Source organism: Oenanthe melanoleuca, chromosome 1 (assembly GCF_029582105.1).
Source record: "Oenanthe melanoleuca isolate GR-GAL-2019-014 chromosome 1, OMel1.0, whole genome shotgun sequence".
In the NCBI taxonomy this organism is placed as follows: Eukaryota; Metazoa; Chordata; class Aves; order Passeriformes; family Muscicapidae; genus Oenanthe; species Oenanthe melanoleuca.
The window spans coordinates 75,352,675-75,369,572 of NC_079333.1; the positions used below are offsets into that span (position 1 = coordinate 75,352,675).

Here is a 16,898-nt window from a genome sequence, read left to right on the forward strand (position 1 = left end):
TAAATGCAACTTATGAAAATATGATTCTTTGTTGGATTCTGATAGTCTTCTTCAGAGTATTGCAGTGCATTTTGAATTGTCAGAACTACAGTTTTGGATCATCTGTCTTTATCAGATACTATCATTTTTATTTTTAGTGAAACAGATGTTTTTAATTTGGATAGAAAATAATCCCATGTCAGGATCTAGACATGTCCTTGTAGGGGAGGGATTTTTCCAGCTGCAGTTCCATTGCTGTGCAAATCTATTGCTGTCATTAAAATTCTTTTTCTGATGAGCTAATGTATGATTTTGATATTTTAGTGGAAGATTGAGTTATAAGATTTAGCAAAATGTCTAGAATTCAGAGTAACTTCTTTAGTTCTAATTTTTATATAAATAATTTATTGTCTCAGTAGTGCATTACTCAAAATGCTTTTTAAGTCTCAGAATTCTTATGCAAGGAGACCAGTTTGTAAGGAGACTAGCATGAAACCTTGAAAGCTGGAGAGCTGCTATTCCAGGGCAGTTAGTAGAATTAATGCTGATTACTTTCTGAAAGTTCATCTGCTATTAATTCATTACTGAGACTGGGGGTTGGAACTGGAACTAACAAGCTCTTTTCAGGTCTGCACTGGCTTTGCTCTTACAGTGCATCTACTCTGTCAATTCAGCTTAGTTGTATCACTCTAGAGACTGGGTGATTATTCATTCTGCATGCCAAGTAGCTTGCTGCTGTCCTCCATCTGGAGTGAACCAGATAGTTTTTGTTTTTTGAGGGTAAAGCAAAATTCAGCTGACAGGTTGGCTTAGTTCTCACAGACACAGGCCTTGCCAAATCTGTCAGCTTGATAAGTTAGTTTTGTACCACCCTGGTAGTGCTTGTGATGTAAACAAAGTGGAGTGTTGCCATTTCAAATAGGTAGATGACAGAGTTGCAGTTGCATCCTTGGCATTCTCTTCTACAAATGCTACTTTATCAGGCTTTGATGTAGTCCTTTACATACTCTGTGCACTTGGAGCTGATACCCAGTAAAGACTGTCTCCTCACTGTTTGAGATTGTAACTTTGGCCATTTGCTCCAGGGGGTGTAGCTGGGTCATGTGAACATGAACCAATTCCCATGGATTGCTCTGACGTGCAGTTGTTGTAGTTTGTGGCACAGCAGTGCAAACAGAGGAAAGGGGCACAGGAGAGAGAGAAGATATGTACAAGTTACCTGTTGTGAAAGAAGTGTAGAAGGTTATATTCCAGCTGAATAAAAGTGAAACTTAGAAGTTTGCATGATATTTTACTATTACACAGTGTGCCCATCAGGCATTGTTACTGCATAGCTTGATGCTTTACACTTGCCTTGCAGAAATATCTGGATTTAATGAGATGGAAAATGTGTGTTTCCATTTTACATGTCAAACAAGGATTCGTCTCATTAAGAATTTAAACCACAGGTGTATTTTACTTTAGTTTTTAATAAAAATTCATATTACATCTAAAATGCTGGAATGTTTTTTCCAGGTGTTGGTGCCTACGTGTCACCTGACATGATGGTTGCTGAATACTCTTTGAGAGAAAAACTGCCAGCAAATCAATACACTTGGTCATCCAGAGGGCCTAGGTAGGTTATATCCAAGAACAAATGAATTACATTGGGGTTCAGATGATATAACTCAAAATCTAAAATTGATTGTTAATACCAAAATAAAACTATTTCTTCCCTATGGAAAGAGCGTAACTAGCCTGCTCTTCTGGCAACACCTTTGTATGTTCAGCTCTAGAATTCCTGGAGGAAAAGGAATGGCAGGAACAGCACAGCCTGTATTTTTCAGGAAAGTATTTGGTTGCATATCTATTCAAAGATGATAAAAGTTACTGAAAGGTTGTTAGGAAATTTGTTTGGTTCTTTTCTATTTTACTTTCTTCTATAGTGTTTTTTTCAGTAAGTTAGTGTGGTGAATTTAAATGTACTGTAAGTGATGAAGATTAAAATAAATACTGTTACTGTAGTGGTATTACTTCTGGCTTCACTGGTATGTGATGTGATGCATTCCTGTGATGGCATAACTTAAGGGTTTTGCTTGAGTCCAGCAGAGGTGTGAGTAGGCAGAAAAAATTGTTTTCTGTCTTACACTACAGAAAATTTTCTGAAATATCTATAAAATAAATTTTAAGGGCAATGTAAACTCCAATTTTGATTTTATGTCTCAGAACCCTCTGATAGTAATGCAACAGATAAACAAAGAAAAAAGTAGTAGCATCTCTTCTGAGTTCTTGCCTTTGTTTAGACTTCAGAATTGTTCTCCAGCTGTTATGGTGTGTGTGTATATATATATATATATATACAGGCAAGTATTTTGTTTCAAGAATCTTACTATGAAGAATTGTCATGTTTTGTGTAGTGAAGAGAGAAATGTGCTCTCTGCCTTCAGCTGAGAAAGGGAGATCAGTTTGTAATTAATTTTGATAGATGTATACACACACACACATAGATATAGATCACTTTTTGTGTGCTTACTTGCTGTGCCCTATAAAATAGTCAGCTGAAAGGCCAAGTCTGGCCAAAGGAAGATTCTCCTTGTTTTAGGTGCAATATGCCAATGACTGGAGAGTTCCTGAAGTTTGTTAGAGCAATCTTGATGTAGGGATCAGTCTGTCCCAGTAAGCAGTAGAGGCTTTCAGGGAGATGTGCTGTGCACTGCAGAGGTGCACTGCAGAGGTGTTGGGATGCAGAACCTTTTTATAGGTTTATGTATGGCTGTCATAAAATACGTCCAGACATCACATTGCAGTATCATACTTGGAATATTCTGATGTTAGACATATGAAGTCATTAGTGTGGGGTATAAGTACCCTGAAATACCCTGCTTCTCCACAGAACTTAATAGCTCAGGCACAGGGCTGTCCTTATTCAAGCAGTGCAATTTTTGTCTATCCAGAGCAAGAAAGATGGAGCATATCTGGCTCATAGAATTGAAAACTATATGTTACTCTAACTGTGCCATAGGCACACAGTTGCTCTGTTCTTAAATATGCTTGTGAAAAAGAAAAGTGGGATTTAGGGATCAGGCCCAGCTAATCCTGACCTATCTCTTGCCATTACTTTTTATGCATTCTTCCCTTGCCCTCTTGTCTCAGGCTTGTAATTCAAAACTTGACCTGGTAGTGAACTGTCAACATGCAGAATTAGTGTAGAATTAGTAGTCTAGGTTTTGGATCTTTTCTAGCCTTCTATCCTGTTTTACTGTTTTTCTTTAGAGGTAGTAACCATTGAATAGGCTAAATGGAATAGTAATTTATTTATTGAAGTGTTTAATAGGTTGGTTGGTTTGTGCACATGTTGTAATTCAAATCCCAGAAAGTATTCTACTGGCTAAACTGAAGCCTGGTGAAAAATATTGAAGGAGTGAAAATTTAGAAACCTCGTGCTGTAAAACAGGCGCAGCTGTCACAACATGACATTTTAAATTGTTACTTGGTGGCATGCTTTTTTCTTGGGTTTAATGGATTTAGTGAAATAAAATAGTGATATTCTCTAAAGTGAACAATTTTTTTAAATATACTGATAACTTTATCTTAAAGTGTGCAAAAAAAAGAAAAAAAAAGAAAAAAAAAAAAGTTGGTGTTTTAACCATTGCTTTTTAATACTAGCACTGATGGAGCCCTTGGAGTAAGTATCAGTGCCCCAGGAGGTGCTATTGCTTCTGTTCCAAACTGGACTCTGCGAGGAACACAACTCATGAACGGCACATCCATGTCTTCTCCCAATGCCTGTGGAGGCATTGCGCTAGTATTGTCAGGTAAAGTGCTACAGTGTTAAACACAGATGCATCATCTCTAAGAGATTAGATACTTTTTCCTCTTAGAAAAATGCTGTTGCTTTCAAATTTTTTGTTGCATCCAGTAACACCCTTATTTTTATTTTTAGGACTCAAAGCTAATAATGTTCATTACACTGTTCATTCTGTCAGAAGAGCTCTAGAAAATACAGCAGTGAAAGCTGAAAACATAGAAGTATTTGCACAAGGACATGGCATTATTCAGGTACTTGCAAGCAAAAAAGCCAGTATAATAACTGCTGATGAAACACTAACTCACAAAAAAAAAAAGCAGCTTTTGAGGTGATATTACTCTGTTCCATGCTACTTGATTCTCAAATCTCACTGGGGGAGAGGAAGGGGATGTAGTGGGAGGGGAGGAGGAATAAGAAGGTTCTTCCAGTTGCAGCATGTGGTTACTGTAAAATAAATGTGATAACGGGACACATTCTTAGACTGATCAAAAAGATACATGGACATAAAAGTGGGATATAGGTTTTTATTGCCCACGTGTGGATTTGGGCACCTAAATTCTGTCCTAATGTCCAAAAATATTTTTATATATTGTCAGAGAGAGCTGAACTTATTCTGTTCAGACAAAAGGTGGGATTGTAAGTTCTGGGCAGTGAAAACAGATACCCATGCTGGTTCACAAAGAAGTACAGCTGCAGTTGTACAGTGACTTTGCTGCAAGCCTGCACTAAACAGTCTGGGTGTTCATAGTTTCTGGGCATCAGAGTAGCTTGGAAATCTGTGATGTGATGCTCTGTATGATGAAGGCATACTGACTGACTGTCTCCCTGTGCATAAGCTCAATGTTCTTACAGAGCTGGGCCTGGTTTTTGCCTATAGTCACTCCAGTCCTAGTCATATAGAAGTACTAAGATTTTTCTCTTGTGCTTCAAGATGCCAGATAGTAAGTGCTTGGCTCAAAACTCATATTCTGGAGATGCTAGAACCTAGTAGTTAATGTCTATTACACACATCTGTAGTGCTGGGTTTGTTACAGAGGCCAGCAGTGGTGGCTAGCGGTATCAAAAACAAAATGCACCATACTTGGTGTTTTAGTAGCTCGTGATTAAATCACATGTTAAAATGTGATTAAAATTGATCTGGGGGACGAGATGTTGTGTGTCCACTTGTCTAAAAGGAGAGTGCCCTAATCTTCACTGGTGAAGAAGATACCTTGCTGTCAAGTAGAAGAGAATTTAAGATTTTTGTAATCAGTAAAATAGCAAGTGAGGTAGAAGGGTGTCTTTAAAACAAAGTGAATTTGTCATGTGAGTGTATTGTGGCAGCTCATGTACTTAGACCCATGACCTGATCATTTACTCCATATCAATATATAAAACTTGTATGGATACTCCGTTGTTTGTCTCTTCTGTATTGCTCAACTTCTTATTATATAGAAGTTTTAAATGTTTTAACTAGTGTTGCTCCACCTCTGAAAAGGTTACCTAAATTAGAATAGTAGGTTTGGGCCTTGAAGTCCTCTTCTTCAAAGTAATTTCTGAATAGAAATCTTTTAATGGATTTATAGCAGAGGAGACTTGGCCTTGTTTGTTTTTTTAAGTTCTGTGCTTTCTGTGGCCATTGCAGACTGTGAAAATTGCCTCATTTTCTGTACTGCTCAGGTAGCATGTGAGGTACTTTACTGTTCATTGCTGTGCTTGCTCAACACTTCGTATTGAAGAGAATATGCATAAATTGCTATTAAGTTGAAATTTGTTAATTTAGAACTTTCCCTTTCTAACAGGTTGATAAAGCCTATGACTACCTCATTCAGAATTCATCATTCACAAGTAACATCGGCTTCACAGTTACTGTCGGCAGCAACCGTGGAATCTACCTCAGAGATCCAGCCCAGATAGTGGCACCATCTGATCATGGGGTTGGCATAGAACCTGTCTTTCCTGAGAATACAGGTAGGAAAGAGCTTTTGTAGGAGATGTGAAGAAATACAAATGTCAAATGGAAACAAAAAGCTGTGATAATGAGGAGTGATAGAAATCTGTACTGTAAAAGGAGTCAATGTAACCCTGAGTTCCATGGTAAAGGAAAGTGTGCAAATAAACAACTTTTTTATTCCAACCTCAGATTTGCAGGTCTTTACTGTTGTTTGGAGAGACTGTTGCTTCATGCTTCCTCTCAGTGAAAAAAAAGAGATCTCTCTTTGTTCTGTAGAAATTTAAAGTCAAGTTGGGAGGCTAGGGAAAAACAGAGAAGAATAATTATAGATCCCTGATATTTCATGAAATTCGAGAACTTCAGGGCTTTTGTTACAAACTTTTGGCAAAGGTTGATGGTTGTTGTAAATATGAAAGCACTTATCCAGAAATTACTTCATCAATTATTTAAAAACTATAAATTCTAGATTTTGACTTTATCTAAGTTTTTACAACCTGAGAAAAATCTTGTTTAGTGAATTAACTTTAATTCAGTATCTAATAATTAATAAAGATATCTAAGAGTAATACAGGAATTTATATGGCTTTTATTGCTAAAAGGTTAAAAATAACTTGTGCAGATCAAAATAAGGTTTTACTTTTTTTTTCACAAACCCTTTTGCCCTGCTCTAGTTAATAAAAATTAGAACTCACTGAGAGACTGAATTATGTTGTATTCAAAAAATGAGCCATGTGAGAGCTTGCTACTGAGTTTATTCCTTTCCTAAAACCATTGATTATCAAGTAGGTTGACATGTGACAAAGGGATGAGTTTATTTAGGGGCAGAAAGGGTATAAAGTGGGGCAGATTACTGACTCCAAATAACTTGATTGCTTCACAGCTTACATTGCAATCAGTGCATTTTAAATTTAACATGTGACACAAAACAATTGTTCACTGGACTTCTGCATGAAAGAAGCAATCTGAAACCAATTAGGCAGTTGCAATGTATGAATGGCACATAATAGTTGTAGATATTGTTTCCCTAGTTTTCCCTGGGACCTGTTTTCCCTTGTTATTTCTGTGCTATGTCTGGTGTCTTCAACAAGGCTGAGTTTGAGAAACTCTAAATAAGAATTTAGGGAGGCTGATTGCTCAATTTGTCCATTGAAGCTCTTCAAGTTTTTATTGCTTCTCCTGTATTTATAATAGAGTGTTCTTTTCTCTGCTTAATCTTGATGTGATTGAAGGTCTGAAAAACAAGATAAGCTTAATTAGAACTAAGAAACAGGAAAAAAATTTCGAAGTGTCAATAATCTTTTAGCAGGAGGAAGCTGCTAATAAGTAAAACATTTCAACTACCTGGATGCTTTTCTGGAAGCTGTGCTTTAATGCATAGAATATTTGGCATAGAAGCTAATTTACAGAATCTGCCAGACTCACTGTTTGCAAAATCTGACTAGATTTTCATAGTAATTTTAATAGACTTTACCTCATGCTTAGTATGCTTTATAATGTAATTTGGTGATTAGCATAGCATTCAGAATCAACATAATTGCTTTTTATTGTATTTCTCTGCGCTAGGCAACACTTTGTCTATAGAAGGAAGTTTATACCTGCTTCCAGACTGTTGTGGTAACTGAAACATTGCTTACCTGCCTACCTTTGACTTTGTCAGGTTTGACTGTTCCAGAGGAGAGAAATTTCAAAGCTGTTTCTATTTTACTGCCTACTGCTGCTATTCTGTTTTTGTCAAGTTAAAAGAAGTAGTATAGAACATTCCCTTTGTGTAGAATCTGAGATCCAGGGGCCTGTCCTGGTTTAAAGGACAGGTGTCTGCAAATAAAGGCAGGAACTTCTCTTTGAAATGGAGAATGTGTAAAACCCCTCCCTCCAAATTAAGGGGCTCTCAGGTAAAGATATGGGAATTAGGAATAACAGTTCTTTACTGGAAAAATTAAAAAAAATACAGCATTACAAAAACAATCCCAACCCTGTCAGTCAGGGTGTTGGTAACAGTCCGATCAAATGGTGCCTACAGTCCCCCTGCAGTGGCAGGTGTGGTTCAGCTGAAGCAGTACTCCTGTAGAAGGGTGCAGCCTTCCTCCAAAAGTCCAGGGATGATGTAGAAAGGTCTGGCTTCTCCTCTGGAATCCAGTGGAAAGAAGGATAACTATCTGTCTACCAGCTCCGTTTTTATCTAGGTAGGAAAGGCTTGGTTCCTCCCCCTGGCTGGAGCATCTCCCAGTGGGATGATGTAATTTTATCAGTCATATAGTGGGACTGAATGGGTCAGCAGCAGATGATATCTTCCTGGAGGAAGGATGGGTTGTGGAAAAGATAAAGATGATTGCCCCATCTTGTCTTAAAGATGGACCATTAACAGATGGTATGTGCCATGGAGATAAGGAATCACTACCCCACCCAGTTTTAAAAGATGGTGATAGAATACCGATTTCTGGCCACATCAACCAAACACATCAACCCAACTAAATAGTTGATCCCTATTATATTTTACCAATGTGTGTATTTTAATGGCAAGTACTGTTACAGTGGACTATGTGCACATTTGTGTTATTGAATTCTTCTTATAATTTATTTCCTGACAGAAAATACTGAAAGAATATCTCTCCAGCTTCATTTAGCTTTAACTTCAAATGCATCATGGGTCCAGTGTCCTAGTCATTTAGAACTCATGAACCAGTGTCGGCACATAAATATTCGTGTGGATCCACGTGGCCTGAGAGAAGGAGTACATTATACAGAGGTATGGAAGTACTGGTGTTAAGAGTAAGATTTTGTGCCCTTATAGGGTCTCTATCAACTTTTTATTTCCTTAAAAACTATCTCTATGAAATCTGTGAGCTTTACAGACCAGAAAATAGTGCCACACTGTATTTCACTATACAGTCTTGAAGCCAGGATTCAGCAATAGTTGTGCTGTAGGATGTTATATAGCACATGCCTGTAGAACTTTGAGTATCTGTGTTTGAAAAGCATTTAGAAAACATTAGCCAAATAAATACCTTTTGATTAAAATTTTTTCCTTTGGTGAAATGAATCGAAATGGGAAAAATATTTTTCCTTAGTGATTGTTAGTGTTTAACTGTTTTTAAGGTGAAAGTGGTCAAATGACCTTTTCTCCTCAGTGACAACTACAAGGATTGAAAATACTCTGCACCTAATTTAAGTTCAATGTTATCTTCTATAGTTTGATTTTGATCAAAGATTTTGAGTTGTATTTTATTTTGTTAGGTGTGTGGATATGATACAGCAATGCCTAATGCAGGCCCTCTGTTCAGAGTTCCAATCACTGTTGTTATACCAACAAGGTGAGTAAATCCAGGCTTTCTACAAACACCTGAAAAGATTCTTACAGCAAACTTATGCAGCTGTGATGTTTTTTATAGTTTTGGTAACGACAGCAGTGTGTCCTGGCGGCCTTAGCCAGAGTGGCAGCAGCTTCCTGGTCCATCAGTGTACAGATGCCTTCTGGCTTGTTGACCAAAGTATCAATCAATGTACTGTTCATATGTGTAGGTCAACTGGAGATTGGTTTTCATTTCAGTCTGGTGAACTAGAGTACATAGAGCCAGAGGGCAAAGTAGCTGTTCTCTAACTCATTAATGGAAATATTGCTGCTTCCATGCCTCAGTTGGTGATTCACTCAGCCAGGAAAAGCAGGTCCACTAAAAATGAGGATTCTGTGTTACTTTTGTTTAAGCACTGTAACTTCTGGGAGATTGGAAAGATGTCTATATAGTGTGGTGCAGCTGACATCTTAAATCTTTGGATACCTGGTCCTGTCAGGTTCTGTATTCAGATTTAAATAATTGGTGAAAAAGACTAAATATCCTCATTGTATGCATTTTTAGATTATTTTTGTATTTAAAAATGCTTCAGAAATTGGCTTCACAGCTTGTTTGACTACTATTTGTGTTTTCCTTTTGACATACAGAGTAGATGAATCATCAAGCTATGACCTGACATACACAGATGTTCATTTTAAACCAGGTCAGATCCAAAGGCACTTCATTGATGTTCCACAGGGAGCTACGTGGGCTGGTAAGGAAAATAATTACATTGACTAAATAAAAGATCTGTCAGACTTGACAAAGTTGGTTTAAAATAATTTTGAGTTCTGCCTGAATAAATACTGAAGGTTTTGGCCCATGAATATGTAAATATTTGTTTGATTTTTAAGCTCGTAGGTGAGTGATTTTGAGTTATTTAATGGTTTTTGGTATAGTAGGATCTTGATTCTAAGTCTTAAATAAAAGTAAGTAATAAAAAATAAAAGCCAGTAAAAATCTGAAGTGGTTGTGTATACCTAGAGGAATGCCTCAGGTTTATGGAAAAGTCTGAGGCTTAGCTAGTTTTTAAAGGTGTATGGATGTAGTGTTGAAAGAAGTCATAACTGAAGAAAATGTGATTTTCACAATGAGTGAAAAGCTCATAATCTTGCAAGTAGGAAAAAAAATGTCTTTCTTTGTGAGATTACTAAACAATAATCCTTTCAAAAATATTTCATTTAGCCTGAAGTTAGTGATAAAACTCTTAGTTTGTAAGCAAATCTATCCTATACAGGTGATACATCTGTACTATCTGGTTAATTTTGACCGTTTAAGTGAGACATGTTTTTTTTTTTTAACGTTCCTCTGAACTTAGCTGGTTTTCTTTAACCTGAAAGGACTTTTGAAATTTTTCACATGTAGAGGCACTTGGAGTACTGCATAACTTCTTAAATTAAAAATTACTTGTGAAAGTAGTGTTTCTGTGGTGAATCTCTGCATTTCTTCTAAAATTCTTGTGTCTTCAGACTAAATTTCTTTTCCTTTAATCTAGAAGTGACAGTGTGTTCATGTTCAGCTGATGTGACTGCCAAGTTTGTTCTTCATGCTGTTCAGCTTGTGAAACAAAAAGCCTACAGAAGTCATGAGTTCTACAAGTTTTCATCCTTACCAGAAAAAGGCTCAGTGACTGAAGCATTTCCTGTCTTAGTAAGTTACCTTAGGGTGGGATAAATAAAGTAATGTATCAGTGCAGTATAACAATCTGTTTGGGATTCTTTCCTAAGAAAAACCCCAAACCCAAGCTATAAGAAACAGTATTTGTTACAATAGTCAGTGCATCTGATTTTTCAGTTTTGAAAAGATCTCTAATAGCTTGCTAATGTTTCTGAGCTATTTAATAATATAATACATGTTAATCTCTGCTGTTTGTACTTGTTTATATGGAGCAGTTTGTTTCCCTTTCAAATAGGAGCTATGCCTTGTTGGATAGATGAGCATATTTTGCCTTTAGTGGTTAATGTGGAAGTCTGGGACATCTTCATCTTGAATCCAGGGGTAACTGACTGACTCGCATTCATACATCCTAGGTATAGGAGTCTTAGTTTGGACAATGCTAGCTCAAGAGTCCAGAACAACCAGGGAATGAGCTAACAGTTCAGGGCTGAGGGTAACACAACCTCCTATTCGAGTTTGTCCCCTGCTTTGCTCAGTTGATTTGTACAGCTCTAATGCCAAAGAGTAGTTACAATTTCTGTGCAATTCAGTCCCTTACCCACTGTGGAAATACCAGGGAGGGGACCATAAGCTATGTTGGTCCCATTGATACATTATTTCATGATTTTGTTTAAAAACTGAAACAAGAAAAATCCAGAAAACCCCACCAACCAGGCAAAAACAAAACTAACCCAAACCTCTCAAGTTTTGTGGCATCTTACATGTGGAGAGAGATCTCTTTTTCTAATATTTGTTTTGTGGGGGACACAAAATAAAGTGATCTATGAACTAACTTATCTGCCTAGCGTGAGGCATAAGAATGGAAGATAGTGCATTTAAAAGCAGTACTTTTGTGTAGAGTATATCCTGGCACTCATTCTTTTGAACCATTTGTCAGTGATGCTGTTATATTGGAGTTTTGTGTTTTCTGAGCCTAGTATAATGTCTTACTTGGTACTGTACAAATCTGTACAATTGGAGTAAACTGGGCATAGGAGGTCTTTTTTGAGTTGTACTCTGATTTTTTTTTTTTCTTTTTTTTGTTTTTTTGTTTTTTTGTTTTTGTTTTTTTTTTGTTTTTTTGGCTTGGGTTTAGGGAGGCCGGGGTCAATAGAAGAGGAAGATGGGACCTGGAGTCTAACTTTGTGCTTTTGTTACCCAGGCTGGAAAAACCCTTGAATTTTGTGTTGCTCGGTGGTGGGCAAGCCTTAGTGATGTTAGTATTAATTACACAGTTTCTTTCCATGGTGTACTTTGTGGTGCTCCTCAGCTAAACATGGTAAGTTTTCCAGAGTGCTTATATTGAATTATCATGAAATCCTATGGTATCTCAGGAAGAAAAACAGCTTTTTTTCCTTCTTGCCTGTTTTTAGAAACAGTGAAAGTATTTTTGTATGTGAGACTTTAATGTTTTCTCTTAAAAATTTTTAAATAGGAATTCAGTCCCAGAGAAATACCAGTTACCATTATTTATGATTTTTATTCTATGCCTTTTCATTATAAACCAATTGTGAAAAAAGAAAGGGGGGGGAAAAAACCCAAACAAAAAACCTAAACTCAGCAGTAGTAGCAAAAATATACTAGAAGGCTGAAAATGTAAATATGCTTACAGTATCAAGTGTTTTATGTAAATAAACTTTGCTGGGACCACAGTTCTTGAACTTGAATATCTCAACTACCATTGCTGAAACAACAGCACGCTTAATACCATATTCAGAGTAAAATTTTGTTTATTTTCTATTCAGTGTTCTGTTGAGATGTGGTGATTGGCTTGAGAATTCATCATTTAGGGCAGTTTAAGGTGCAGTGGGTGGGGCAGTGTCATGGTTCCTAATGGTCTGTGATATTAAAGGATTGAAAAAGTTACTTAGAGTGTTAGTGTGATATCTATATACTTTGTCCCTTGTTCTTTGCTGTCCTATGCAACCTGGCGTGGCTTGACACTGCCTCCCCTCAGGAGAGAATACTTTCAGAGCTGGTATCTACATGAAGCAGCATCATGCTAATCTGTCTTGGCTCCTGCCTTTTTTTTCAGCTAAAGGCCAGAGCAAATTGTAGCTGTCCTGTGGGTGAATTTGGATGTATTCAGGCTCTAAGAGCTAAATAAACTGAGGAAGAAAGAGTGGGTGCAGTGTGTTGAGCTGGTAGAACAGAAAAAGAAAGAGCTGTTGGTGATGGTGTGCACAGAAGCTGCCCCCCCAGCCCAGAAGGATTATTCTGAATGAATAATGGACAGTGAAAAATAAGAGAATACAAGTAGTCTTGCCCTTCCTTTTTGAATACCAGTAACTTTCATAAAATAAATTTCAGTAGTGCTCATCTACTAGCATCTTTGCTATGGGATACTGCTGGAAATAAACTTTTTGAATTATTTTGCCCATCACCAAGTCTATGGATGCAGTATTGCTTCTCTTTTGCAGGGTTAATCTATTCTGTAATAATAGTCCTAGGAAGCACCATAAAATACTTGTTTTAATATTCTATACTGTATATATTGAATTACATATTGAAAGTAAATCATCCTGAATGCACAAAAAAAGTGCTGTCCTGCCTGAAGTATGACTTACCAATTCTGTACAAAGTGATTAAATAAGGAAGGGAAAAAATTAACAACCAGAGCTTAAGTTTTATTTAGGTAAGTTTTGCAAGTCCCAGTATTACCTGCTGTTGTAAAATAGAGGTGCACTTGTGACACTGTCAAAATTAGACAGTATTACTTGTCGAAGTATAAATAATTAGAGCTTATGTAATTATGAGAGTCATAAGAGGTGGCCCTTGTCTGATGTAAGTGCAGAGAAGCATAATTGTTCAATTCTCTTCTAGCACGCTTCAGAAGGCATCGCACGGTTTGATGTTCAGTCCCTGTTGAAATATGAAGATATTGCTCCATGCATAAATCTGAAAAGCTGGGTTCAAACACTCAGGTAGGGTTTCTGGGGAGCTGTTTCGGGAAACTGGGAAAACTCCTCATATGTTGAGTTGAAACAGTAACAGATTAGCAGTGAAATTCAGGATTACAGAAATATTTCTGTCAAATTCAAAGTAGCTTTGGAAGCATCAATTGATTTGTCAGCATCAGTTAATTGCCAGCATTCTCTGTGGTCACTTTTTCAAGACAAATTACTTTCCTTAAGCTAATTTGAAAGAAGAAAAATTTAGAAAAATATTCCACTGCTTCCAGACACTTGGAGGTGAAAGGTACTTTAATATCTAAAGAAAAAATTTGTATTTATTTGAGTTATTATTTGCTAACGTTTGTTGGTTTGGTTTTTTTATTTAGTTTTGTTATGTTTTTTTTACGAAACAACTGCTTGGGATCCTGCCAAATTTTGGCCTTGGAAGACTGTTCTCTCTCTCTTGCTTGATCAGAAGTGTTTTTGTAGAATTTGGTGCAGAATTTTTGCGGGAAGGCTGTGTTTACCTTGTTAGTTTAACAAATGCTGATTTGGAGAAAGAACTTAGCTGAAAAACTTTTAAATGGTTCAGCAGTGATTAAAGTTGGTCACTTCAGAAGGATAAAGAAATGCCATGTGGTTCAAATGGTACTTTTGAGATGTTGGACAATTTCACAGTGGTCAGTAATCCAAAATTTTTCATTATTTGGGCCTGACAGTGGAGACTTTGGGCTTACCTGGGGCTTTTAGGTACTTGTAACTGGAATTGAGGTTGCCAGGAGTTTAATGAACATACCACGTATTGTTAGATTCAGAAAAAATGTGTTTGATGTGCCCTGAATAAGGAAATAAAACAGTCCCTTAATATAGTTTCTCGGTTGGAAAAATGGAAATGCTCTTTACTCCTTGTAAAGCATTTACTCTTTACTTCAGTCATCTCACAGTAAATGGACTGCAATTAAGTAAACTATGGAGAAATAGTTAGGTATTTCATTTAAGTCAGGAATAATGTCTCTTGAATGAACTAATGAGTCATGACACAGAGGGAAGATTACTGAATGGCTTTTCATTCTGTCTCTTGTTTCAAATGCTTGGAGGCAGGATGAATGTTAGGGAGACATATCATGTGTGGTATTACTCAGTTCTTAAGACTTCTGTCAGCAGTCTATCCAGTGTCTGCCAGACTAGGAAACCTGGGTTAAATGGACTTGTGGTCTGACCCAGCACCCAGATCTTACTGGGTGACTAGTCTGTGCCCTTGGTGATGAAAGAACTGGCAGAAGCTTGGAGACAAATTCTGATCATGTAGCTAGAGGTTATCTGATTTAATGAATGAAATGTAAACTTAAATGGTATCAGACCACCCTGATTCTGCTATTATTTTTCTGAAGTTAGGTTTTTTTTTATATCATTATTATTTTGTTTATATTCTCTGATATTTGAGGTCTAAAATGTTTAGCTGCCCTGAACTTTGACTGTTTTTGAGTTAACATACACCCTCTGTAGTGTACATTCTTCTGTGTTACCACTCAGATTACTGTAAGGCTTCTTACATTCTCTGAAGATACAGCCTTCTGTAACAAGGAGATATCAATTGTTCTGTCTTCTAATTGCAGTGCTACTAATCCTTCAGTTACAAATACAAGTGTTGATTTCAGCATGGTTATTAGAAATGTAACCTGATTTTATTTTCCTTAAACTTTTAATGGCCCATCTAGACATGCTTACTACATTGTCCTTTTTTTTTTTTTTTTTTTTTTTTTTTTTTTTTTTTTTTTTTTTTTTTGCAGTATCTGTAGTTCTGTAGTTCACTAAACCTTGTTTTTGACTGACATTGATTTTAACTGAGGAATTTATACTGCTTGGATAGTTACAATGTATGAGATATTATGGCATGTGCTGAATTCATTTGTACCTCAGAACATACTTTTACTTAATCAAGACAAATTTTGGTAGAGGATGCATGTTTCTCAATAGAATATTCTGTTGTTTGACTGCAGACCAGTGAGTGCAAAAATAAAACCTTTGGGCTCCAGAGATATTTTACCAAATAATCGTCAACTGTATGAGATGATTTTGACCTATAACTTCCATCAGGTAAGGGTTATGTTAGTTGTTATTTTTTTTTATAAGTTACTAATAAACACATCATGTTTGCTAAAACCAGGTCCTAATTTTAACTAGCTTTCACTCAGAAAGGAGGTCTAGATTAACACTCTAGACTCTCTACAATCCAAGTTCTGATTTGGTCCACTTTAAAAGCTACTGTTGCTTGAAACATGCTACAGTTCACTTATCTTTTTGAATATGTATGAAAGGATTGTACTTCTTTTATCTGTAGTAGATTAAATGCTTTTACCTTTCTTTTAATAGCCTAAGAGTGGAGAAGTAACTCCAAGCTGTCCACTTCTTTGTGAATTGTTGTATGAATCTGAATTTGATAGTCAACTCTGGATTATTTTTGACCAGAACAAACGACAGATGGGTTCAGGAGATGCCTATCCACATCAGGTACAGAGTAATGTATTTTTTTTAACTTTTTTTTTTCTGAAGACTCTGAAAGTGTTCATTCTTTTTTTTTCTCCCAGGCCTTCTGTTAGCTCTTTACATTTCCTGATGCATAGTTTTAATGTTCTTACATATTCACAAGAAGACATACAAGGTTCAATGGTAATGTACTTGTATCAGAAAAAGACAGATACATTTTAATGAAATAGAGCATGATTTTTTTTTTCTCTCCTGAGGTAGGAAAAAGAGGAAAAACTGTTAACTTCTTGATTTCTTGTGATTTTGCCTGATGCTTTTCAATAAATGAGTTCGTAATGGTGGTGTTGTTTGTTTGGTTTTTTTACAAAGACAATCCATTAAACTTCTCTGTGCAAGGTGGAAAGAATGCATTATTTTTCCTGTAGTCTGATTTGGTGCTGATAGAGCAGAGGCTTCTGTATTCATGAGCACTGTCCTGTGTGCCGTTGGTATTTTCAGACAGCCTTTTTAATGCTTCAGCTTTGTTTGCTTCCTGTTGCCATCTTTGAAAGGGAGTTTTTGCACAACACTTGTAGATACTCTACCCTCTGTGGTGTCTTTACCTCAACAGACTGTGTGTCTGGATCATGGGGGAAGTAGGGAGAAATTTTAAAAAATAATTTAAAAGGAAAAAAGTAATAAGGAACATTTTTTATTATTTTTTGTTTTGAAATTATTTTTACCAATATAAAATCACAGTTGAACGTCATCAATGTAATGTTAATTTTGATAGATTGATCATTCTGGAAGTGTACAAAAGGTAGTTTCAAGAGACATGCTTTACAGTTTATAAA

At 36.4% G+C, this 16,898-nt stretch overlaps 1 protein-coding gene across 2 annotated transcripts in view; it reads left to right on the forward strand.

The window, feature by feature from the left end:
• TPP2 (tripeptidyl peptidase 2) overlaps positions 1–16,898 on the forward strand; it is a 52,630-nt gene that overhangs the window by 13,687 nt on the left and 22,045 nt on the right. For both annotated transcript variants that reach the window (XM_056487497.1, XM_056487494.1), the window contains exons 10-21: positions 1,495–1,594; positions 3,625–3,773; positions 3,902–4,017; positions 5,548–5,716; positions 8,288–8,445; positions 8,934–9,010; positions 9,637–9,743; positions 10,524–10,678; positions 11,847–11,963; positions 13,508–13,608; positions 15,579–15,675; positions 15,952–16,089. In XM_056487497.1, coding sequence (XP_056343472.1) covers positions 1,495–1,594; positions 3,625–3,773; positions 3,902–4,017; positions 5,548–5,716; positions 8,288–8,445; positions 8,934–9,010; positions 9,637–9,743; positions 10,524–10,678; positions 11,847–11,963; positions 13,508–13,608; positions 15,579–15,675; positions 15,952–16,089 — 1,484 coding nt within the window. The remainder of the gene's footprint in view (positions 1–1,494; positions 1,595–3,624; positions 3,774–3,901; positions 4,018–5,547; positions 5,717–8,287; positions 8,446–8,933; positions 9,011–9,636; positions 9,744–10,523; positions 10,679–11,846; positions 11,964–13,507; positions 13,609–15,578; positions 15,676–15,951; positions 16,090–16,898) is intronic.